This window comes from Ichthyophthirius multifiliis (assembly GCF_000220395.1).
Source record: "Ichthyophthirius multifiliis unplaced genomic scaffold scaff_1120509250191, whole genome shotgun sequence".
Lineage (NCBI taxonomy): Eukaryota > Ciliophora > Oligohymenophorea > Hymenostomatida > Ichthyophthirius > Ichthyophthirius multifiliis.
This window is the reverse complement of record NW_004086990.1, coordinates 46888-71290: the sequence shown is the minus strand read 5'-3', so window position 1 is coordinate 71290 and position 24403 is coordinate 46888. Positions and strand designations below refer to the sequence as shown.

Genomic DNA, 24403 nt, shown 5'->3' with positions numbered 1-24403 from the left:
AAATAATGATTTTTTAAATATAAAAATACCACTAAAATCACTTATTTCATTTTTATTTTTTTTGCATATAAATTGATACATTAGAACATTAAGAAGCATAAATAAATTATCCTTATTTATAAATTATATAAAATTGATTTATATCTATTTAATGTTATTCTTTTATTATTTCAAGTTTTAATTCTATTATCTTAATTTTTTAAAAAAAAGAGTATTTATTTTAATTTATTTTATAAATATTAAAATTAAAACACATACCTTGCAGATTCAAAAGCTTTGTTTTAATTAAAGTAACAAAATTTCTTTATTAATTTTGAATTTATGATTTATTATATTTATAAAAGTAAGAAAAATAAAAATGAATTACTATATTATTTTAATTAAATTATAAAATAATTTTATAAAATAAAAGATTTTAAATAACATAAAGAAGATTAATTAATACTTAAAAAAAAGTATATTTTTAAATATAATAATTGTTAAAAAAAAAAAAAATTAATTACTTTTATTATAATAAAAAAAAAACTAATAATAATGATAAAGACTTAAATATAATATAAATCATTAAGAAAATATTGTATTGATTTACATTTTTATTAAAATGAAATAAAAAAAATTAAAAATGATAATATTATAACATTAAAATAATATTAAAAATAAATAATTATATAAATAAAAAATTTAAAATAAAAATAATTCCATTAAAATTCATAATTTATATAATAAATTTCTTATAACTAAGATTAATAAAATAATTTGTAAAATATATATAAAAATTTAAATTATAAATATATATATATATATATATAAATTATATAAAATATAATTATATATTTATATATATTTTTATATATATTATCCATTTTTTTTTTTATATTTATTTATTTAATTAAAATTTCAATATTAAAATAATACTTTTTATTAAATTATTTTTTTACAAATATATAGAAAAATTACTATTATGAATTTTAATATTTTTAAACTTAATTATTTATTTTATTAAATTAATTTTTTTATTTTATATATTGATATTTTTTTTTTTAATACATTAATTTTTTTTTTTACGATTTTAAATTTTAAATTTCTTTATAAACATCTTATACTGTGATAAATTTATCTTATTTAATAGATTTTCTAAAATTATTTATCAATAATATATTATTTTTATATTTTTATTTTAATTCATTTTATTTTTTATTTATTTTCTTATTATATTAAATAATTTTTTTTGATATAATTTACTTATTTTTTTTTGTAAATTTTTTTTATTGTTTAAATTTTTTATATTTTGCAATATCTTTTGTTTTGAACTATAATTTTTTTTGATAAGTTTATACTAAAATTTATAATATAATTTTTTTATTATTTATACTAATATTTGGATTGCTAATTTTTAAAATCCAAATTTAATTATTAATTGAATTAAATATAAATCTTTTTCTATTAACTTAATAAATTTTATATATTAATCATTTAAAAAATATTTCGATCATAAAACAGTTATAATATTAAAAATATATATAATTTAGAAAATAATAATTTAATATTTTTAATTGAAAATAATAAATGCATATAGTTAAATAATTATTTAAAATTATAAAATATATGTATATATTAGTAAATAGTTTAAAATATTTAAATAATATATTAAATTAATATTTATTAATTATAATATAGAAATGTTAAATAATTATAATTATTTTATCTAATAATAATATTATATAAATATATTGTATATTTTTAAGGAAAAACTAATTAACCAATAATAAAAAAAATTTGTATTAAAAAAAAGAAATTTAAAAGTTATAAACCAAAATAAAATAAAACTAATTTAAAAACAAATAAATAAATAAAACTTTTTAAAATACAAATAAATAAAATGGGATAATTTTGTTCAAGAAAACCAATTTTGGTATATTAAAATATATTAGATGATTGCTATGAACTACTTCATCCATACAACAACATATAAACTCAAAAAAAGTTTTAATATAAATAAATAGAATATACAAAAAATAAGTTAACCCAATTAGATATGCAAGAAAGTAAAGTCTCATACGCTAATTTCATATAAAAGCAGATTTAAAAAATAGAAAATCAAGTAAAATTGTAAGCGCGTACATTATCAGACCATATTCAAGATACAAATATAAGATTAATTGATACAATCAAATATTTATTAGCCCGTTTAATATTATATAAAAATGATTATGGAAATTAATGGGTAACACTAATAATATTAGAAGTATTAGTATAAAATTTAAAAAACTATACGCAATAGCATATTATATTTAAGAATAATATCAAAGATAATTCCTATTAAAATTCTAAAAATGAAAAAGAATAACAATCTGCAAATAAAGATCAATAAAATAATGACTAAATAACTTTTTTTAGTGACAATTTCGTTTCTTTTGAAATACATTTTGCAGAAATCGCCCTTTTTATCCTTGATTAAGAATAGAATCCTTTTTATTTAGAAAATTAATTAAATTTTCTACCAATTTTAATTAAATTTTCCTAAATCCACAAGGATCCATATATAACAGATAAAATATTTAATATTATAGAATATTTATAGGAATATTTACAAAAAATAATGGACTAAGTTCTCTAAGAAAATATAGAAGAATAATTAAATGCAATAAATATAATGCTTATGACATACGAAGCAGTTTTAAATAAAACAAAATGTCAACAAGTAATACAAAACGAGAAATAATTACTATTTTTTTACTTTATTTTATAAACTATAATTAATGCAAATAGTCTCTAAAATAAATAAAAAAACTAAATAATAAAAAATTGTTTCAACATAATTATGATATTTGCAAAAAGATCATTTCAATACAAAAGTTTCAATAGTTTTTTAATAAATCTTTTTTATTTCTTCGATAAATCAAAATGGAAAAAAGAGCTGTAAATTCATTAAATGATTGATCAAACAATAATTCTTTCAAAAAAAGAAAGCGTTCAAATTAACTATTAAATTCATTTATTAGAATTTCTTATTGAATATTTGAGTATAACAAAACAATCTTCCTATTACTAAAATTATAATAATATTAATAAAATAAAAATAGGCGAAAATTAACTCAACCCTAATTATTCTTAAGCCTCTTAAGAAAATATTAATAAAAAAATTTCTTCTGCTATATCTTAGTCTAACTAAATACTCTAAAACTCTTAAGAAATTGAAGTGAAATCTTCTGCCTTTGAGCTTTTTCAATTTCTAATTTCTTAATAAACATCTGATTTGCCAATATTAATTCATTTATAAATAAAAATTATAAAATGTAATTTAATTAACCTAAATTCCTTTAATTTTGATCCAGAATTTAAACATTTAATATATAATTCTTTCCAAAAATATGTTTTATAATAATCTCCTGATAGTTCAGTTCTATTAAGTCTTTTAATTACTCTTTCTAACGAAATAACTGATTACATGGACAATAAATCTTCATGTATTACATCTCCTAAATCCTGTAAAAATAAATAATGGGAAAATGAAGACATATAATACATAAATGAAGGACTTAACTTAATGTAAATAGTTCTCGAATGCAACGAGAAATTTAATAATTTACCAATTATAACAGATGAACTAATTATTAATTTACTTTACATCTGCAATAATATAAGTAAATTATAAATGCATGCCTTTGAAATATCTTCAAACATAATTCTTTTGAAAATCAAGCCTAATTAAAATTAACATATTCAAGAAGAAAAAAAAATTTCATAGATACAAATTCTAAAAACTTTCATTAAATATCCCAAAATTCTTTTCTTCATATATTACATTAGTCAATAAAATGCATATATTAACTTGAAAACAGTCAAATGACATAAAAAAATTATTAAATAATAATTATAGTCAGCTATACATTACAGATAATAAACGAAATATCTCATTAGATTAATTCATCCCTTTTGTAATGTGTTTTTAGCTTTCTGATTAAACTTATAAATGATATAAATCTTTTTAGACAAGAATAATAAGATGAATCTCAAAAACTTTATAATTCAACAAATAATTTTTTCGTAGAAAAAATTAAAGAATAAACTCTTACAACTATTAAGAAAACAGCATCAGGATGTCAAATAAATAAATTGAGTTACAATTTAATAAAAACAGTTATTTATTAAGTATTACTAATAGTATAAGATATATATCCAAATTAAGCATAATAAATTAAAAATATAGTTAATTAAATTCATTGCAAAGAAGTAGATTAAATATTGAATTAGGCAAAAAAAATAGTATAGTATCATTTTGAAATAAAGCAACTAAAAAAAAACATTAGAACAACCAAAACGATATTGACGAATTAACTAAACAAATGTACTAAATTTGCGAATAGGTAGGACAGGTTAAATCTTTATCAGAATTATAAAGTTAAATAGTGTAATAAGTAGTTGTCTTAACTAAAAGTTGTGGATTTTAATCTGATTAAGATTTCGATTTTATGACAGCTTAATTTGCTAGAAACTTTACACATGCAGTAAAAAATATTGATATCTTTTATAATAGTATTGATTTTAATAGCGATAATACAATATATAATAATTTGTCTCCTAAAGATTAAAAAAGCCAAGATTTGCAAAATGATGAATAGTTTGAAAAAATTCTTAACATGATCAATAAAAAAAATAAAAATATAAGTGGTATTCTAAGAGATGAAAGTAATGATGAAGAAGCCCAAAAGTTTTAATGTATTTAAATCGATTAAAAAAATATTTAAATTAATGTTAACTGATATAATATATAAATATATTTAATAAATTATATGAAATAAGATTTTATAATATTAACATTATATTATCTATTTTGTATTTATTTTTAGATTTATTTATTTTAAATTTTTCTTTTAAATGCAGTTTAGTTATAAAAATATAATTAATATAAATTAAATTATATACTCAGTTTAATATATTTCTAATTAATTATTCATATTAATTTAGGAAGTTTTTTTATTATAGTTTTTTCTAAAATTCTTTATTGATTCTTATCTCTATTTTAATTTTATTTAAAATATTTTATTTTTTTTACTTAAATCCAAAATTAAATAAATATAAAAACTTTAATTTTCTTAATTAATATATAAATCTTGAATAAGTTTATGTATTTATTTAATTAAAACTATAATAAAGAAATTAAAAATTAAATTTAAATTGTTATAAATACTTAAAATCAATATTTAAGATACTCAATTTAATAAAAAATTATAAATAATAAGCAAGTTTTTAAGCAAAATCATTACATAATTTATTAGCACTTAAAAATAAAAAATTAAAATAAAAATAAAAAGAATAAATTGTTACATAATTTAAAGTTCAAATTATTACAACTTTACTTAAATAAATAAATTTTTTAATTGAATGTCATTTACATTATTATAACTTTTTTTTTTGATAAATTTAAATTTTTGAAAATTATAAACCTTATATTTATTTTTATTTCTTTCAAATTTATTAATCTATTCACACTAATTAATAAATAATTTATTCCTTCATCTTATATTAAATTATTACTAAATTTATATTTATTTGTATTTATTATTATTATATTTTTTACTCTAAATCTAATTATAAATATTTTATTTTTTATTAATTTTATAAACATTAAGAAAGAATAACAATTCCTTCATCAAATATGTTATTTGAACTGTATATTTTTTAATTATTTTATTGTTTCAAATTCCTAAATTTGATTTAAATAACCTTACATCAATCGTTAAATGTTAAAGACTATTTGAATCTTCTAAAAAACTTTAGCAAATACCTATTAATCCTTTGGATTCAATATTATTTTACCTTTTAATTCTTTAGACTAATTTAAAAAATAAAAAATGTACGAAAGCTGAATATTTAAAGTTTTTATATTTTTAAATTATTTTAATGTTTATCCTATTTCTTCTCCACTTTTATAGGTTAATCCATTTTACCTTTTAATCAAATTAATAAAAATTAAATAATTAAATTATTTATAACTTTATATCAATTGTAAAGTTTTATATTTATTTTAAATTTCTAATTAGTCTAAAAAACTTTATAACTCCTTCATCTTAGAATTTATTTTTACTTAAAAACATTAAAAAAATACTCTTATAAAAAAAAATACCTAAATTAAATCTAAAAAATTTATAAATTATCAAATTTCTATATCGTTTATCCAAGCCGTTCAATAGTAGTTTGATTAATTTTAGATTTACTTATTTTGATATTAAAAAAATTAAAATAAAAGTATACTATAAATTAATGTTAAAATATATTAATTATTCTTATTTATCTAAAAACTAGCATAAATTAAATAAATTTTAATTATCTATTAATCCATTTCTTTATATATTTATTTTATGCTATTTTTTTGTCAAAAAATTAATAATTACTAGAAATATAATTTCAGACCAGAAAATTTATAACAGAAAACTTATTAAAGTAAATTAACATTATATTAATCCTATTTATTACAAAGACTAAAAAAAAAACAAAAGAAAATTATATTCTATTATTTATTTAAAAAATTAAACCTTATTTAAATAGAAATAAAATCTTATTTTATTGATTGAACATTTTATATAAAATCAACTAATTAAATCCAATTTTTTATTTCTAGAAACAACATTAAAATATAAAATTATAAAAGATATAAAAATATTTATTGCTATTAAAATTTTATAGATAAAAAAAAATAATTAAATAAATATAATAGAGTATATTAAACTTTATTTTAATTATTCGAAAATGAATACTTTTATTTAAATAATAATTTATAGTTTTTTAAATTCATTTATATTAATTTTATCACATTAATTCAATATAATAGTCAATTTTAATAGATGAAATTAATAAAAGATTATTATATATAAAGTCATAACAAATATTTATTTTTAAAAAAATATATATTAAAATGGGTCCTTGCTATTGTAAATCGCGTAAAGATGAAAAAGATGAATTGCTAAAATCATAAAGTGCTAAAAAAAATTAAATACTACTTTAAAATAAACTATTTACTCTTTCATCTATAAATTATACGAACGATTCTAAAAACAATTTAATTACATGCTAGTCTACGTAAAGACCCATTTTATGCACAATATAATCTAATAATGAATAAATAAAAACGGAATAAAATAATGTTATATTTTTTAAATATATAAATAAATAAAATATTTATATAAAAGATTATATCTAGAAATACTGACAATAGTAAAGATATAAATAAAAATTAATTATATTTAGAAAACTGTCTTGAAAATTGTTTAAAAAGTGAAGAAAGTATTAAATTTTAAAATGAATTGAATGAATAAAAGAAGGAATAAAATTTAATAAATATTTAAACAAAATCGATTCAACGAAATAATAATATCGTTTAAAAATCAGTAACATTTAAAAATTTTGAAATTAATAATTCTATAGAATCAGCAGAGTAGCCAAAAAGAAGCCAAAAATCTAAAAATAAGCCGTTGATTGAAATAAGTGAAGATTATTAGCTTTATAGTTCTAAAATAAGTACAAGAAGTTAAACTTAAGAATCAACTCCAGTACATCAACTTAAAAAAAGTTGGGAAAAATAGCTAGCTAAGAAAATGCTTGATGAATAAAAAAATGAGGTTTAATAAATTGATGATTAATTAAAAAAAATTAAAAGATAAAAACTCTTATAAACTTTCAACTAAGGATTGTTTAATAAATAATATACTACTTCTGTTATTATTTCTAATAAAATTAATTAATAAGGCATAAACTCTTTATAATCGTCTACATTTTCTCCTACTACATCTGATATTTATTTAAAATCACCTGAAAGAAAATCCTCAAAGAAAAATAGTTCAAATAATAATAGTATTGTTTTTTAATCATCAAAAAAATAAAGTACTATATTCAATAGGAAAAGTAGAGATAATAGTTAAGATTTTTGATTTAGATAAAAAAAATTATTTAAAAATTGTTTTTTAGAAAGTTAGTATTTTTAGATTATATATTTTAATAAACTTAATACTATATAAAAATTTTTTTATGATTAAGATATAATTTATATTTCAATTTTTTATTAATCTAAATAATTATTGTCAATATTTTTCTAAAATAATTTACTTTATTATAGTATTATATGCCCATGTTAAAAATTTTATTTAAAATCAAGAAAATTTGATTGATTAAATTAATACTTTTTTATAAGAAGTTTTGAATTTATATAAAAAAATAAAATTATATATTAGATATAAAACAAAAAAATATTTTTAATTTTACAATTTAATAAAATAAATATATCGTATAATCAATATATCCAAAAATTAATTAATTTTTCAATCTAAAGATTATAAATCATTTAGTTTTTATTCTAAAAAATATCCATATTATAATTAATTAAGTTTTTTTTAAAAAAATACCTATCCTTGATAATATAACATCTAAATATTCCACTGAAGATTCCATGCCTTATATATTATTTCCTATTTCATCAATTTTAGAAAATATTATTGAAGCTAATTATCTTAAATATTAAATTAATAAAAAATAAATTTAAATTATTAATTGAAAAAACATTATTCATTTGATTATTAAACTTATTATTCAATAACAAATATTTTTTCTTCATTTTTTTTAAAAGTAACTAATGCAGCTTCATTCATTTTATTTAAAGTAAATAATTTCATGTTGCTTACTTTTATTTAAAAATGATAAATTTATTTTAAACTTAAATTTGTATTAATTATATATTAATTTTATTTTTATACATTTAACATTGTTTTCTATATATCTTGTTGTTAATGCAACATATTTTTCCATTACATTATCTTTGTTTTCACTCATTTTAATAAAAAAATATATAATAAAGAAAAAATAAAAATTAATTTTTTTTTTAATAAATAAAATAAATTAAATTTCATAAATGAATTTTGAATTCAATATAAAAAAAAATAATTAATTTATAAAAATAAAGCCCAATTAAGGCGATTCTTCAAATAGTATATCTTAAGACTAAGATATAAATTTAATTTAAAATAATTATGGACATAACTATGGTAATACAATGAAATAGCTACAAATATAAAAAATAAAAAGTCCTTTATATAAAGAAGAAACTCATGAATATTAACGTTCGAAATCTAAAGGATTAGAACAAACTGATTTATTATAAATTATATTATAAAAAGCAAATCATCTTGAAAATATTATGTAAAAAAATAAACTTAAATTAATAATAGCATAAGAAAATCCAATATAGAAAAATACAAAATCACAAAGAGATTAGAAATAAAATAAAAGTTAACTTTTTTAATAACAATAACAGTAAAATTTGAAATAAATAAACAAATAAGTATCATTATGTTAAGTTGATAATTAAATAAAATAAAAAATTAGATATTTTTTAATTTAAAATAAATCAAATCAGACTTCAAGAATAAAAAATATTTATGAAAAACTATTCTATAAAAATACTTTTTTAGATAAAAAAAAAAAATGTGATTATACTTTGAAATTTATAAAGAATAAGGAATTATTTAATACTAATAAAAAAAAGAAAACTTCTCTATTATAAAATTGAACTCCAAGGAAGAATTAATCATAAATTATAATATATCATTTTAGGTTTAAATTTATTAATTATTAAAATTAAATAAAATAAAGAAATAAAGTTTTAAAATAATTATCGTCTTAAAAACAACTGTTTAGAAAATGAAAATTATTAACTTCTTTTAAATATAATATCAAAATCAATTTTTTTTTATTTTATTTATTTTTTAAAAAAATAATTTAATTCATAATTTAAAGACATTTTAAGAATCTTTTTTTTTTAATAAAAATATATATTTATCATTTTGAAAATTCTTATTATTATGGGAATATTATTTTTAAAATATAAATAACGTATAGTATTTTAATGAAATTAAAATAAATATTTTAATTTAATTTTTTTTTATTCAATTTCATTTATTTTATCAAAATTTTATTAAAATAATTAATTTAGTATAATTAAGAATTTAAATCAGTTTTTAAGAATAATTTTTATTTTATTAACATAATATATTTATGTATTTTCTTTTTTAGATAAATTATTATTTTTCTATTTTTTATTTTTTAATTTTAATTAAAAATCTTGATATATAGTTTAAATTTTTGGTAGCTTTGAGATATTCGATATTATCAATAGTCAAAATTTTAGATTATAAAGGAATAATATATTTTCTAAAATTTTATTATTATCTATCTATCTCCAAAAAGTTGCATATATATTAGAATACTTATAAGTTTTTTTATTTCAAAATAAGCTGAATCATAGTTTTTGATATTTAGCTCTTATTCAATTATTGCTAATTATTATCTTTTTTTTTTCGATTATGTTATTAAAAATATGCGTTTAAAAAATAATATAAAATAAAAATGCGTTTAAAAGTAATATATTCAAAAATTAAATATTGTAAATAGAGATATGAAACCTGAAGATTTTTTATTAAATCATGAAAAACAAATAAAAATTATTTATTTCGGGCTTTTAAATACATAAGAATATGAATTATTGATAACAGCATGTGACTATCCATGTTATGCAGTACCGGAAGTTTTTTTTTTAAATTACAAAATATATAAATAAAAATAATTAATAAAAGGTAGCAGGTAGACAAAAAATATAATCTGCTATCTGTAAATTTATTTAGTTATGAAGCATTCTTATGTCTTAATTCGTTGTTATTTAGCTTTTGAGAATCCAAAAATAGCAAATTTATACAGGAAAATACTTTAGGGTTAATAAAAAACACACTTTTTTGTTTCTATAGAAGCTAAATATCTGCTTTTCCATATATTAAATACATATCATTAAAAAATACATACTATAGAAATTATAAAAAATCATGTTTTGTATAATTAGTTTAAAATAAATAGAATTCAAAAATTATTATTATTGAATAAATCATATAATATTGTCTATGTCTACTCCTCAAATTTTCAAAAAAAACCAAAAAAAATAAAAAACCCTAGTTGCTTCACTCATCGAAAAATTATCAATATATTGATTTTTAGTGTGGAAAAAAATTTAACAGTATTATAGTAGTAAAATTCATGTAGATATTAATATATTAAAGAAATAAGAAAAAAGTTTAATATTGATAAATATTATGCTCTAAAATGTATAGAAGCTAATAAAAACAACCATATTACAAACACTTATTATTTAATTTTGAAAATTTCATTTGAATGGACGAAATTCTGTCTCAAATTTAAATTCAAATATCTTTGATTTATTTTTATTTGAGAATTTTGAGTACTTTAAAAATTTATAAACTAATATAAAATATATTTAATGCCTTTTCTAAAAAATTAATTATTAATTTATTAAAAATCAAAATTTTCAAATAAATTATATAATAATGATTTTGATAATGAATAAACTTCGAACTCAGTTTTAATTACATGCAATAAAAATTCTATATTATAATAGTTAGGTTTTAAATAATTATAAATTTTCAAGCTATTAAAATAGTAAAAGATATTCTATATAAATAAAATATAATTAACAATAAATAGCTAAAAAAATAATCTTTAATTCGATATAACTTAAATAACTTAAAAGATATAAAAATTAAAAATAATGTATTCCTTATATACTAATAATTGCTACTTTAAATAATTATAATAATAGAAAATTAATATTTAAAAACATTATTAAAATGAGACTAAAATTCTGTAGACTAAAAATTCAATAAGATGAATGTTTCTTCTATTTATAAATGAAATGTATCTATTAATAATTTACGTAATAAAATTAAATAAAAATTAATTTCATTTATTTTACTAAAACAAATTAAAAAAATTAACATTTGAGATAAAAAAATGCATCCAAATATAAAGTATATAATAAATTAATACTAAAAAAGAATGAAATACTAAAAATTAAAAATCGGAAAATTTTAAAATGCAAAAATATATTTATTTTTTTCATAAAAAAAAATATTATATTTAATAAAATCGATGTATAAATACAAATGATTTAAGAAGAAACAAATAGAAATAATAGAAAATTCTCTAAATAAATAAAAATTAAAAAAATGAGAATAAAATCTAATAATTAATTACAACACAATAATATAATAAGTAATAAACAAGTCAAGTCGTACTTTTTAAAATAAAAAAAAATTATGAAAATAATAATTTTTACATAGTCAAAAATTTAAAATAAACTCAAAAAAAAAATTAATAATTTTTTTTTTCTTTTTAAAGATATAATAAAATATATTATAAAAAGATTATTAAATTCACAATATAATATATTAAAATAAAAAAAATTTAATAGATTTTAATTATTAAAAAATATTTGTAAAATATAATTAAATTGAAAATTTGTTTAGATATAAGTTTTATAATCTATAAATAAAAATATATTATTTTTAGTCAAATACATCAAATTTTATTATATTGTTTTAATAATTTTATTAATAAAAAATTAACAAATAAAACATTAAATCATAAAATTTAAAATAAGCCTAAATTATGAGAAAGAATTAAAAAATTAATACAAGAATAAATAGCAATATTTATTTTTTAAAAATGTTTTAAAAATTCAAATTAATCAAATTAATTTTAAAATTTACCATATAAAAATGTAAGAATATAAATATTTGTTAAATGTTCGATTTTTATAAAAGATGGCATTTTCTACGCATTCCAAATTGAATAAATACAATTCAAAAAATAACTAATTGCAAATCTAATGTTATATATATAGATTTATTTTTATTTTTATTTTAATGAAATTAAATCAAATAATAAAATTAAAGATAATTTAAACAATGATATAAAAATTAAATCAAATTTTTAAATTATATCAATATCTTAATTATTAAGTTAATTAATTTATCTTTAAAGAAATAAATTATAATATGAGAATAAAATCAAAATACTTCCAAAAGTGTTAAAGATAATATCTATACAAAAATTTATTTTTAAAATTTAAAATTTAAGTTATTTTTAATCTTTCATTTTAATATGTAATATAATAAAAATATAAAAGAAATTAAAAAAAGATATGTAAATAAATAAATATGTATAATTAATTATATATATATAATTTTATATTTAAATATATATTTATATATAATAATATTTTTTTTTAATAATATTTTTAATTAATATATCATATTTATTTTTATATATATTTTTTTATTTTTATATTTTTTTTTCTATTTTAACTTATTTTTTAATATATATAAATATATTTATTAAATATTTAGATTTTTTATTTAATTATTTTATTAAATAAATTTTTTAAATTAAATTTATAATACTTATTTTATAAATATTTAATGATTTTATAAATAAAAAAACTATTATTAAATTTTTTTTTTTTTTTTTTTTTAATATTAATCTCACATTTGACCTGGACCACCTCCTCCCATTTACTTACCAGCCCTCATAATCTATATTTAAAGTTATAATATAATTTAATTAATAATTATATAATTTTAATTATTTACTTCGTCTACAAGCAAAAGTTATTAAGCCAAAGTAGGAGCCATATGAAGGAATTATTTCTTTACAATATAGTTATCATAAATTCCAGATTAAATAGGAGAAATTGTTCCTTTTTCTATAGTATTAATACCTACTGGTATTTTTTTCTCTTTATATTCATCAATAAGTTCAAGAATAGTATCCTAAACATCATATCCTGAATTTTCAGCAATAATTTTAGGAATAACAAGCAATGATTCTGCAAAAGCTTCAACACCCATTTTAGCTTTACCTTTAACTGAATCTTTGAATTTCTACAAATTGCAATAAGCAGAAATTTCGAAAGATCCGGCCCCAGGAATAACTCCTTTGTCATCAATAGCATTTTTAACTGCCCTAAGACCATCTCTAATAGCATCCTTTTAAACAATATAAGAATTTAATTTTTTTTTAATAGATAAAATAAAAAAACTACCTTTATCATTGCAATAGTATGTTCATTAGGTCCTTTAATTAAAATAGTGCATGATTTAGGATTTTTAACTCCTTCAATAAATGTATATTTATCATCCCCTAAAGTATGTTCATGTACTTCTTCAGCCCAACCCTTTTAATTGTAAAAAATAATTTTTTTCAAAATAAAATAAAAAAATTACAAGGTCATCTTCAGTTAATTCTTCAACTGAATTAACAGCATTTCCTCCACACGCAAGAACAAGCCTTTCCATATTTCTTCTTTTTGCTCTTCTTAAAGCAATAATATTTTCTTTAGCAAACAAATCTAAGCAAATAGGATCTATACCTTTTTGATTTAAAACGACGAAGTTTTTATTAGTTCCATCACATACTTTTCTTTTTAATTCAATTATTTTCATACATCTTTCATCTGTGAATTTTCTTTCAGAAAGCATCAACTTTTCTCTATCTGCAGCATTAGAATAGAAGAATCCTGAATTTACTTCTGTCTTTTCATATTCTAAAGAAACATTACAGGTTAAAATATAGCAGTTTTTCAATTTTTTCGGCATATCAGCATGTCTTGCCCCATGATCTAATACTAAACCTTTTACTAAACGAGTATCAGTAGATAACTTGTGTACCATATGCATAATTTCTACCATATGAAGATCTATAGGCCTTTCAGATTTTCTAATACAATAAATTGAGTCGACTATTATTTCTACTAATTAGTTAGCAATTTCAGGACTTAATTTTGTATTCAAGGATGTTCTTGCTACTGCTAAGAGAAGGGCTTTATCTATCTAATCATCGTTGTAAGAAACTTTAAATTCATCCAAAAAACGGAGAGTTTCATGTTTTGCAGCTTCATATCCGTCTGTAATTATTCTAGGATGAATTCCATCTTAGATTAATCTTTAGGCTTATTTCATCAGTTCTCCAATGAATAATACATTAGATGTAGTTCCATCTCCACAAATATCATCTTGGGCTGTAGCTGAGCGAGCAATCATGGCAGCTGTGGGATGTTATATTTACATTTCATGTAATAATACAGATCCGTCTTTAGTCAACTTAATTTAACCAGCTCCTCCTACTAACCTTTTTTTTATAGATATTTTTTTTAACTTTTAATAATATTATTTTATTTTATTTACATTTTTAATGTTCCTTTGGGACCTAAATTTGTCTTCATTACTTCTTAGAGACCTATTGAAGCATGAATATTCATTGCTAAGGCTTGAAATTTTCTTAATACTTCGGCTTTCGAATTCACGTATTGAACGTTGGACATTATTTATCTTTTTTTTTTTTGAGTTTTTTTTTTTCTTTATTAATTATTTTTATTAATGATATTTATTTATTTATTTAGTTAATTATATACTTTTTTAAATATTTTAAATTTATTTAAAAAAATATTTAATTTTTAATATATATATATAATAAAATATATAGATATATCTATGTTAAATATTCATAAATAATAAGAAAAAGTAAAAAAAATTAAATATTATATATATTTTTAATATATATATTATTTTTATTTATTTATTATTATAAATATTGTATTTTATTTAAAAATTAATAATAATTAATATTTTTTATTCTAAATGTAAATAATCATATTGCAGGTTTATATATTTCTCTATATTTATTCCATAAATCGAACATTTCTGAATCGAAATAAGGGAATCTTTCAATATAACTTTAAATAACTCCGTCAAAATTTTCCTCATAAATTTTATAATTAAGTTTTCCAGAATAATCCATCAATAAATTACCTTAAACTTCTAATCTCCTTGGCTTTTTATTATCTATGATTATTTTTCTAATTTCCAAAAACTTTTCATTAACTTAAGAATAATTATCGAACATTTTTTTAGCTTCAGCGAAATCAGCAGTAGATTTATAGACTTATAATTTTAAAAGGAATTTTTTCATACTTTCTAATCCTGTCGTTCTAACTTTTTTTTAAAAAAAATTAAAAAATCTTAAACAAAATAAAATTAATAACTTTAAGTTCTATCCATATGAACTTTAATCCAATCTTTTTCTTTATTTTCAGGGTGTTAACATTTTTCAACAGTTACAAATCCATTTCCTCCTTCTAATAAAACTTACAAAATGACCCATCTGCCATTAATATGAGCTTATCCCCATTTTTTATCTTCTACATTATAGAATTACAGTCCAATCAAAGCTTAATAAATGAATTCTAAGAAAGTAGCAATATTAATACTTTCCCAATTTTCCAATTATTCAGGTTATAAAACTTCAATAGCCTCTTTAAAGCAACTGAAATACAAAGCCACAGAATCAGCTCTGCATTCTTCGTAAGGATTAGAAAGATTTTAGAAAACAGAATTCCAAGTATCATTTTCTCCATAGCATTTATTAATTCCTTTTTCATTTGTTAAAGGGTTTATAATATTTTCTGCGTCATAATTTCCTTTTTTAAATAATTTTCCACATCCATGTCCTAATAATTCATGGAAAATGACCTTATGATAAATAACAGCAGGAAAATTTTTAACTTTTATATCCACATCTTCTTAGTCTAAAAATAAAATTTCCTTAGGAGAAGTTATACAATTTCCTAAATACACATTTTTAAATCCTTCCTCTTATCTAATATCATCATAATTTGGAATATTAATTCCTAAAGGTGTTCCAGCAGATCCAAAAGCCAAAACGCTTAAGCATGTAAAATCAGGTTATAAAAAATGATCTTTTTCAAAATCTTTTGGCCAAGGAAGCATGCTTAAAAACTTCTCAGCTTAATCTACAAAATTTTTAGTTTTTTTTGACCTATCTTTATCTACTACAGCTACAAATCCTTCAAATTCAGCTCTTAACTTAAAATAGAAATCTATAAATATATAAAATATTTTTTTTTTACTTATTTTGGATCTAAATAAGTTTCTATAAATCCAATATTAGTTTCAATAACAGGATTTACATCTTTGACCCAGAATATTTAAGATTCTTTATGAATATCAATATTTCCAATATTAAAATGTTCAATGTATTTTTTAACCATTTTTTCTTAAGTTTTATTAGCCACAAAAGGAAGTGATTTCTCAAGAGATTAAGTAATTCTTCTGATTAAAGGAGAAAAATCTCCAAATAAAATATCAATCTATTTTTTTTTATAAATATGAGAAATCTTTTATTAATTGACAGAAGCGACTAAAACTGCATATTTATTTTCACAAAATTTCACAATACGAGTATTAAGAGAACTAATATTTAAAATTTACAAAAGTTCATCAATGATTTCTATTTCTTCATTACATAAATTAGATGAATAATATCCAGTTGAGCCTTCATTAGGTGGTAATCCAATTCTTTTAAGATTTTTAGTATGCTCTTAAATTATTTAAATAATATTATAATATATAAAAGTATATATATATAGATATTAATATTAATATTTTATTTAATTATAATATCTTTATATATAAATATAAATATAGATATAAATAAATGTAAATATTTATATATATATATATATATATATATATATATATTTATTTATTTATATTTTTTCTCTTATGTATATCTTATATTAATTTTATATATAGATTTTTTTTACCATATAAATATGGCTTTATTTCATTGTATATATTTGTTATAAGGCTTCCGTATGTTGTTGTAAAATTTACAGAAAGAGATAATATTTTTTAAAAAGTTATTTCGTTTACTTCAGGAATGAATTTATCATCTCCAAAACTATTATAATTACCACAGTTATTAAAAACAGCAGCTGAATAGACAACAAATTAATTAAATTAATCTTCTGTTATACCATTCTTTTTATTTATTATATTTGTATAAAAAACAATATTTTTTTACTTCTATAGATTTTTTTCTTAATTAGTCAATTGTTTGACCACTAAAAGTTAATTACAAAATTATAAATAATGCCGGACTTTCGTATGATTTTTAAAAATAGCATATTTTAGAACCTTCCCATGCAGCTTAAGAAAAATAATAGCTATAAATTTATTCTTTTTTAGTTAGTTACTCAAATTCTTTTTAACAAAAAACACCCATTATTGGTGATTTTAAACTCACAGTTGGTTTTTTTACAGTTTCCATTAAAATTTTATTTATATAAAAATAATTTTTTATTTGTTTATTGTTTTGATATATTTTAAAAATATTAGAAAAAATATTTTAATTTTTAATTAATAACATTCCTAATATTTTTTTTTCTTTTAGATATTTTATTTTCTTATATTATTATTATTTTTAATTATTATGAATCTTAAAAAAAAAATTGTAAATACTAATTTTAATAATATAAATTAATTTTTTTTTTTATACCATAATTATAATTATTTATATTTTTAAAAGCAATTTATTTTTAATATATATTTAAAAGTAATAATTTTAAAATAATATATATAAATTTAATATATTTTTTTGCCATTTTGCAACATTTATATATTTGTTTTACATTTTTTTTGTAAGCATATTGCTTATAATATTTTAGTTAAAAAAAATCTCAATTTAATTTGGTAAATAAGTTATTAAAACAAAAATGCAAATACATTAATATTTATTATATTATTTAAAATTAATCATTCGGAATGAAGAGTAATTATATTATGATTTTATAATCTCTCGCGTCCATTTAAGCCTTTAATTTCATAAAGAAATGCAATAGCTTCAACTTTCCCTCCGATTTTTTCCACAAGTTTAGAAGCAGCATGTGCAGTACCACCAGTAGCTAAAATATCATCAATAATAACAACTTTTTCTCCTTATTTAATAGCATCTGTTTGTATTTCAAAAACATCTTTTCCATATTCTAAATCAAAGTTTTATTATTCAACCTAACCTGGTAATTTCCCCTTTTTCCTAATCATAACTAATCCTTTATTAATTTATAATCCTAACGCAGATCCAAAAATAAATCCTCTAGATTCCAAAATAACTAAATAATTAAATTTTGTTTCAGATAGTTAAAGTGCAAAAGCTTAGATTATCTATTTAAATATTTAAGGATTATACAACATTGGAGATATATCCTTAAATGTAATTCCTTGTATTGGAAAATTTTCGATATGTTTAAAGTTTTTCGAAATAAGATCTTAAATAGGAAGAACTTTTGTGGACTCTAATTTATCGTTTTACATTTTTTTAAATTATTAAATTTTTTAATAAATAATATTTTATTAAAATAAATATTATATAATGTTTATTAGTTAATATTATAATAATTTTATCTTTTTTGTTTTATTTTTCAATTATTTATTTTTTATAACATATTTTTTTTAAAAAAAGAGACAAGAAAATAATACTATAACCATTTTTTTGATAGAGGTTTTTAAATAGAACCACATAAAAAATAAAAATGAGCATATTAAAAGTAATATATTAATTATAAATCAAAATTAATACTGAATATATTTAATTAAATTAATTATTATTTTATTTTTAATCATTAATTTAATTTTATATTTTAATCTTTTTACTTTATTTCATTATTATGAAAATTTGCCCTTCCTATAGGTAGCCATTATATATTATTTTATTTTAATTATTCTTGTATATAAAATTCTGTTCCATTAATTAAATCTTTATTTTTGTTTTTAAATAAACAATATAAAAAACATAATTCCATAAATTATGTTATTATTTTCTATGTTTGATGAAATTGATTCCTTGATTTTCTAAATTTTCTCTTTCCATATTACATATAAAGCATTTGTTTCCTTGATGATTATCTAAAAATTATAAATTTAAATATTTTTTTATATAAATATAAACCTCTTGCTTTTTTCTCATCTCTTAATTCTGCAAAAGCATCAATAATAATACAAAAAATAATATTCAAAAAAACTACATTAATAAGTATGTAAAATGTCAGATCATAAAAAAATCTTCTAATATAATTCTACTAATCAAAAGGATCTGGCATTTAGACAATATCCCCAATACCACCACCTTTAATATAACAAAATTAATTTTATTTATTAATTTATATTTAGATTTATATAACCTTATCTTAAAGCTTAACCTAATATAAATAAAAAACAATCCCAAGGTGAATTGCAAATTTCTAATTCAGGATTATTATTATATTTAAAAGTTTATTTAATAGAACTATAAAAAGCAATAGTAGAATAAATAAATAAGAGTATAATTCCTAAAATTATTAAAAGCATTAACTATTTAGAGTTTATAGTTATTGATTTTATTATATTTTTTAAAACAGAAGATCTATCTATTATATCCAAAAGAAGAAAACAGTAGAATATTTTCGAAACTGAAAATCCTAAAATAGATAAAATTATATTAAGAGTCAAATAAATTATTTGTTTATTTTTTATTATTTCTAATATAATCTATAATTTTAAATTCATCATATTTCTCTTATATTTTTCCATTTTATATTGTATATTTCTTTCAGTTTTTAAATAACTTAAAAATGCAAATAAATTATATTTATAAGCTATATTTTTTATATATATAATATTACTCTAATGGTAACTCTAGAATGGCCCATAAAAACCAAATAAGTAATGAAATTATTAGTTGTAATAATGCGATAAATTAAAAAAACTAATTCATAATACTGAATAAATCAAAAAATAAAAAGAATGTTATAATAAGTATAAGGAGCAAATTAATATTTTTAACTTACTACATAAAAGATAGTTATATATTAATTCCAAAAGCATTTAATTTCAAAAAATGCATCATTTCATCTTAAAATTAAATTTGTGTCTGCAGGAATCCTTAAATTTTATCATTTGCTGTATTAATATTTACATTTTCTAAAAACTTTTCCTTTATATCTTTAAATAAAATATAAATATAATTATTAAAATACTTTTGAAGTTCTAGATAAATAATAGGTTAAAGGATGTTTCTGAAAATATATTTTTTAAATACTATTAAATTGGTTAATAATTTCTATTGACAGTAGTTATTTTTTTAATTATTAATAAGATTTGAAAGTGTTAATTTCGAGAATTTATTTAGAGTATTTACATTATTATTTGAAAGATTAGTTATAAAATGATAAATATTAAATTAAAATTATACTCTAATAACAATAATCTAAATATTTATTTGCACTTTTTTATACTAAAGCAATTTATACAGATTCTTTTTGAATATTGTTATTATTAAAAAACTCTTAAATATGTTCAATATTCAGTAGATTTTAAAATTCTTTAAAAATATTTTCTTCTAAAAGGTTTTCCTTAAGTAAATAATAAATACCTCTAATTCTTTACTTTTTTAATAGATCAATAGTTTCCATATATTTAATATGATACAAATGTATTTGTTTAAATAAAATTTAAGGATTTAAAAAAGTAATTATTCTATCAATTATTTCTTTATTATCATTAGCTTCTAAAAGTAAAATTAAAGTAGTTATTATTTAATACTTAAATTATAGTAATTATGAATTTTTAAACTCTTCATTTATACTTTTATCCTCAAATATTCCTATCATTAAATCTTCAATATTTTCCAAAAACTTAGTTTAAGATAATTCGTATTGATTTAAAATGGAAGGACCTTATAATAATTAAATAAATGTTTCTATAAAAGTAATCCCTAATTATAAATTCGATTAATTTATTAATTTTCTAATATATTTTGAAAATAATTCTGAAAGAAGAAAAATAAAATTTATCTATTATTCTTTTTAGTTTCCATTTATATTTATTTGAATTCTAAAGAAGTCTTTCATTTAATAAAAATTATTTTCACATGATATTTTTATTAATTATAGAATTTTGATAAATTATTATATTTTTTAATTTATTATTTTCTAAAAATAATCTTTATCCGTAAATTATATTTTTGAATTTATTAAATTTTGCCAAATTTTTAAGTTTTAACTATTATTTTTATTTTAAAAAAAATATTATTAATATTATTTTTTACTCTTTTTCTTCATCATTTTGTATATTTTCAGCTTTCTAAAATTCTTTAAGTTCATTAAAAGTATCTTAAATTAAATTTTTGATAGATAGAAGAAATTAATTTTACTAATCTTACAATAAATATTGATAAAAAACTTATTTTATTTAATTTGAATGATTTGATAAATAATCAATTAAAGTATTTATATATTAAATCTTAATTTTCTTTTCTTAAACCTTTATAATAGCTTGACAAAGAAGGCTTAAAAACTTTACTTAATTAACCTAATTTTAAGGAATTCGATTTAGAACATTATTAAGAAGATTTAAAGTGTAAATTCTTTATTTATTATTAATTTAATTTGAATTATTATTGAGAATATTTTAATATTATTCTAAACATAACAAGAATTTTTAATTATCTTAATTTTTTATTTATAATATGAATTCAGTTAACTAATTTAAAGATTGATATTAATATTTATTAATAATACTTTTCTTAACTCTTTATTAATTAACTAAATATATATGTTTTGCGAATGCTTATTATTGTAATTTTTAATATTTACTTATAGATAAATTTTCTGTTAAAAAATTAACCTTATCTATATTTAATAATTCATCTATTTATTCAATTGTTTATTTTAATAATTATTATGTATTTTAATATGTATAATAATTTTGTTATTCAGCTTCACATAAATCTAATTTGCTATTTTCTTTTTTTTTATTATAATAAAAAATTATTTAAAATGTTATTAAATATAAAAATAAATACATCTAATTAAATTTTAGTTTTCTTTTTAACAAAAATACATGAAAGTATCAGAAATATTATCATATTAATTTTAAAAAAACTATATTAATTCTTTTACAAATTATTTATAAATATTAAAGAAGTAATCATCTTCGAAATCTTTGACCTAAAAATAAAATCAAATATATAAATTAAAATATAAATATTACTTTCAAAACATAAAATCTAAAAGATCTTATGATTCCAAAAATTATAAATTAGTTATAAGATTAAATAAAATTAAAAATATTATCTGATTAACTTTGAAGGTTATTATCTTATAAAATATTAGAATGCCCTTTATAAATAAAAAAGCAATTTTAAAAGTTTATAAAGGTCTAATTTTTTATAAAAAATGCATATGATAATAGCTAATCAGGAAGTACTAATTTAAACAAGAATTTAAGCTAAGAAAGCTCATTTTATTCTATTTTGTTTCTACAAAGGTATATGTCATTTAAATATAGTAAAAATTCTAACTTAATATTCCACCAATCATCCAAATCTTATAAAATTTCTATTATTTGTTTAATACTAAATAATGAGCGTAAATAATTATGTACATAACTATTACAATTTAAACTTATTTAACGAAAAGATCTTAAAAAGGAAGTCAAAAAAACGTTTTCTTAGGATATATGTATATATTTCTAGATTTAATTATAATTTTATACTTATATTTTTTACTCTAAAAGCATATTTATACATTAAAGTAAATATGAATTCAAATCAAACTTGTTTTAATTCATAAATTTGACTAAAAAAAATTAATTTTAAGTTAATATTTTTCCATTTAATGTTACTAAATAAGGTAAAAGTTCGAAAAAATGAATACAAAAAACAAAAAATTTTTTTTTGAAATTTTCATTAAATTTTTTAAGTAATCTTAAGAAAAAACTTTCTAAAAACATTTGAGAAGAATCTATTAAAAAGGGAAAGTTGTCCTAAAATAAATTTTTTAATAAAAGAAAACTCATTTAAATAATATTCGGATCTTAAAACTAAATGATAATGTTTAATAAAGAATCATTTTTAAGCAAAAAACACTAATTTTTGACATTTTTAAGAGCAAATAAGTTTAAAAAAGCTATACAGTCTAAAACTATTTCCAAATAATCATTTTGTTTTTTTCTTTTATTTTCACATTAATATAAAATATTTAATATATCAATAATTTAATCAATAAAATTTATTTTTTTTATCATTTTTTGATGAAAAAAAAGCATAGATAAATCAATTTAATAATTAGGATGAAGATAATAAATGATTTAGTTTTTCAATGTTTCTTCTTATTACAATACTTCTTTATTTTAAAAAAAAAAAGGTTTTGAAGGTTAATTATTAATATAATTAATATTAGAAAAATAAGAACTTTCTTCTATATTTTCATTAAAAGATTCTTAAAGTTATTTTTTTTCTGGCGAGGAAATAATAATGGAATTTATATTTTATAAAAATGGTAAAAAAGTAATTTAATTTTAATTAAATTTCTCTTGTTTTTTTCCAAAAAAAAATTCTAAAATTAAACTTTTTATATTCTTTTGAATTTTTTTTATTCTTTCATCTTTTCTATATTCATTCTTACTTAATTATATATTATAATGCATTTACTTTAATTTTTCATATTTTCTTCAAGTTTTTATTCTTTTATTATCTAAGTTTACTTAAGGATTTCATATAAAATACTTCTAAATTCATTATTATGTAAATTAAATTTATTACTTTTGTACTCAATTCTTCTTCTTACAAAATGAGTAATCTTTTATGTAAAAAAATAACAAGATCTTATTAAAGA

The 24403-nt window shown here is 16.8% G+C and overlaps 5 protein-coding genes across 5 annotated transcripts, besides 25 other annotated features; 1 reads left to right on the top strand and 4 right to left on the bottom strand. All coding sequences in view use genetic code 6, as the record gives it.

The window, feature by feature from the left end:
• Positions 1-604: 604 nt before the first annotated feature.
• Positions 605-697: a microsatellite.
• Positions 608-698: a microsatellite.
• Positions 611-698: a microsatellite.
• A 63-nt stretch (positions 699-761) lies between these two features.
• Positions 762-859: a microsatellite.
• Positions 784-856: a microsatellite.
• A 105-nt stretch (positions 860-964) lies between the features above and the next one.
• Positions 965-1062: a microsatellite.
• Positions 975-1063: a microsatellite.
• Positions 984-1064: a microsatellite.
• Positions 986-1018: a microsatellite.
• Positions 995-1063: a microsatellite.
• A 94-nt stretch (positions 1065-1158) lies between the features above and the next one.
• Positions 1159-1205: a microsatellite.
• A 40-nt stretch (positions 1206-1245) lies between these two features.
• Positions 1246-1283: a microsatellite.
• Positions 1246-1288: a microsatellite.
• Positions 1289-1813: 525 nt separating this feature from the next.
• Positions 1814-1881: a microsatellite.
• A 2465-nt stretch (positions 1882-4346) lies between these two features.
• Positions 4347-4763, top strand: IMG5_055100 (hypothetical protein; the record flags this gene model as incomplete). The annotated part of the gene is made up of 1 exon (XM_004037305.1): positions 4347-4763. The coding sequence occupies one exon, from the start codon at positions 4347-4349 to the stop codon at positions 4761-4763; it is 417 nt and encodes a 138-aa protein (XP_004037353.1).
• A 649-nt stretch (positions 4764-5412) lies between these two features.
• Positions 5413-5446: a microsatellite.
• A 7623-nt stretch (positions 5447-13069) lies between these two features.
• Positions 13070-13190: a microsatellite.
• Positions 13111-13182: a microsatellite.
• Positions 13150-13209: a microsatellite.
• A 35-nt stretch (positions 13210-13244) lies between these two features.
• Positions 13245-13288: a microsatellite.
• A 78-nt stretch (positions 13289-13366) lies between these two features.
• IMG5_055090 (t-complex protein 1 subunit zeta, putative) lies at positions 13367-15253 on the bottom strand. Its single transcript, XM_004037304.1, has 5 exons — positions 15078-15253; positions 14118-15021; positions 13937-14068; positions 13485-13880; positions 13367-13427 (listed from the first exon to the last, which is right to left on the bottom strand). The coding sequence occupies exons 1-5, from the start codon at positions 15212-15214 to the stop codon at positions 13377-13379; spliced, it is 1620 nt and encodes a 539-aa protein (XP_004037352.1). The 5' UTR covers positions 15215-15253; the 3' UTR covers positions 13367-13376.
• Positions 15250-15300: a microsatellite.
• Positions 15301-15427: 127 nt separating this feature from the next.
• Positions 15428-15476: a microsatellite.
• Positions 15475-18063, bottom strand: IMG5_055080 (hypothetical protein). The gene is made up of 5 exons (XM_004037303.1): positions 17776-18063; positions 17516-17732; positions 16820-17289; positions 15935-16775; positions 15475-15884 (listed from the first exon to the last, which is right to left on the bottom strand). The coding sequence occupies exons 1-5, from the start codon at positions 18019-18021 to the stop codon at positions 15541-15543; spliced, it is 2118 nt and encodes a 705-aa protein (XP_004037351.1). The 5' UTR covers positions 18022-18063; the 3' UTR covers positions 15475-15540.
• Positions 17376-17464: a microsatellite.
• Positions 18064-18144: 81 nt separating the features above from the next.
• Positions 18145-18185: a microsatellite.
• A 245-nt stretch (positions 18186-18430) lies between these two features.
• Positions 18431-18733, bottom strand: IMG5_055070 (hypothetical protein; the record flags this gene model as incomplete). The annotated part of the gene is made up of 1 exon (XM_004037302.1): positions 18431-18733. The coding sequence occupies one exon, from the start codon at positions 18731-18733 to the stop codon at positions 18431-18433; it is 303 nt and encodes a 100-aa protein (XP_004037350.1).
• A 149-nt stretch (positions 18734-18882) lies between these two features.
• IMG5_055060 (hypothetical protein) lies at positions 18883-22592 on the bottom strand (the record flags this gene model as incomplete). The annotated part of the gene is made up of 6 exons (XM_004037301.1): positions 18883-19655; positions 19699-19875; positions 19931-20352; positions 20411-20721; positions 20765-21788; positions 21835-22592. 6 exons carry the CDS (start codon positions 22590-22592, stop codon positions 18883-18885), a joined length of 3465 nt encoding a protein of 1154 aa, XP_004037349.1.
• Positions 19347-19396: a microsatellite.
• Positions 19348-19386: a microsatellite.
• Positions 22593-24403: the final 1811 nt, after the last annotated feature.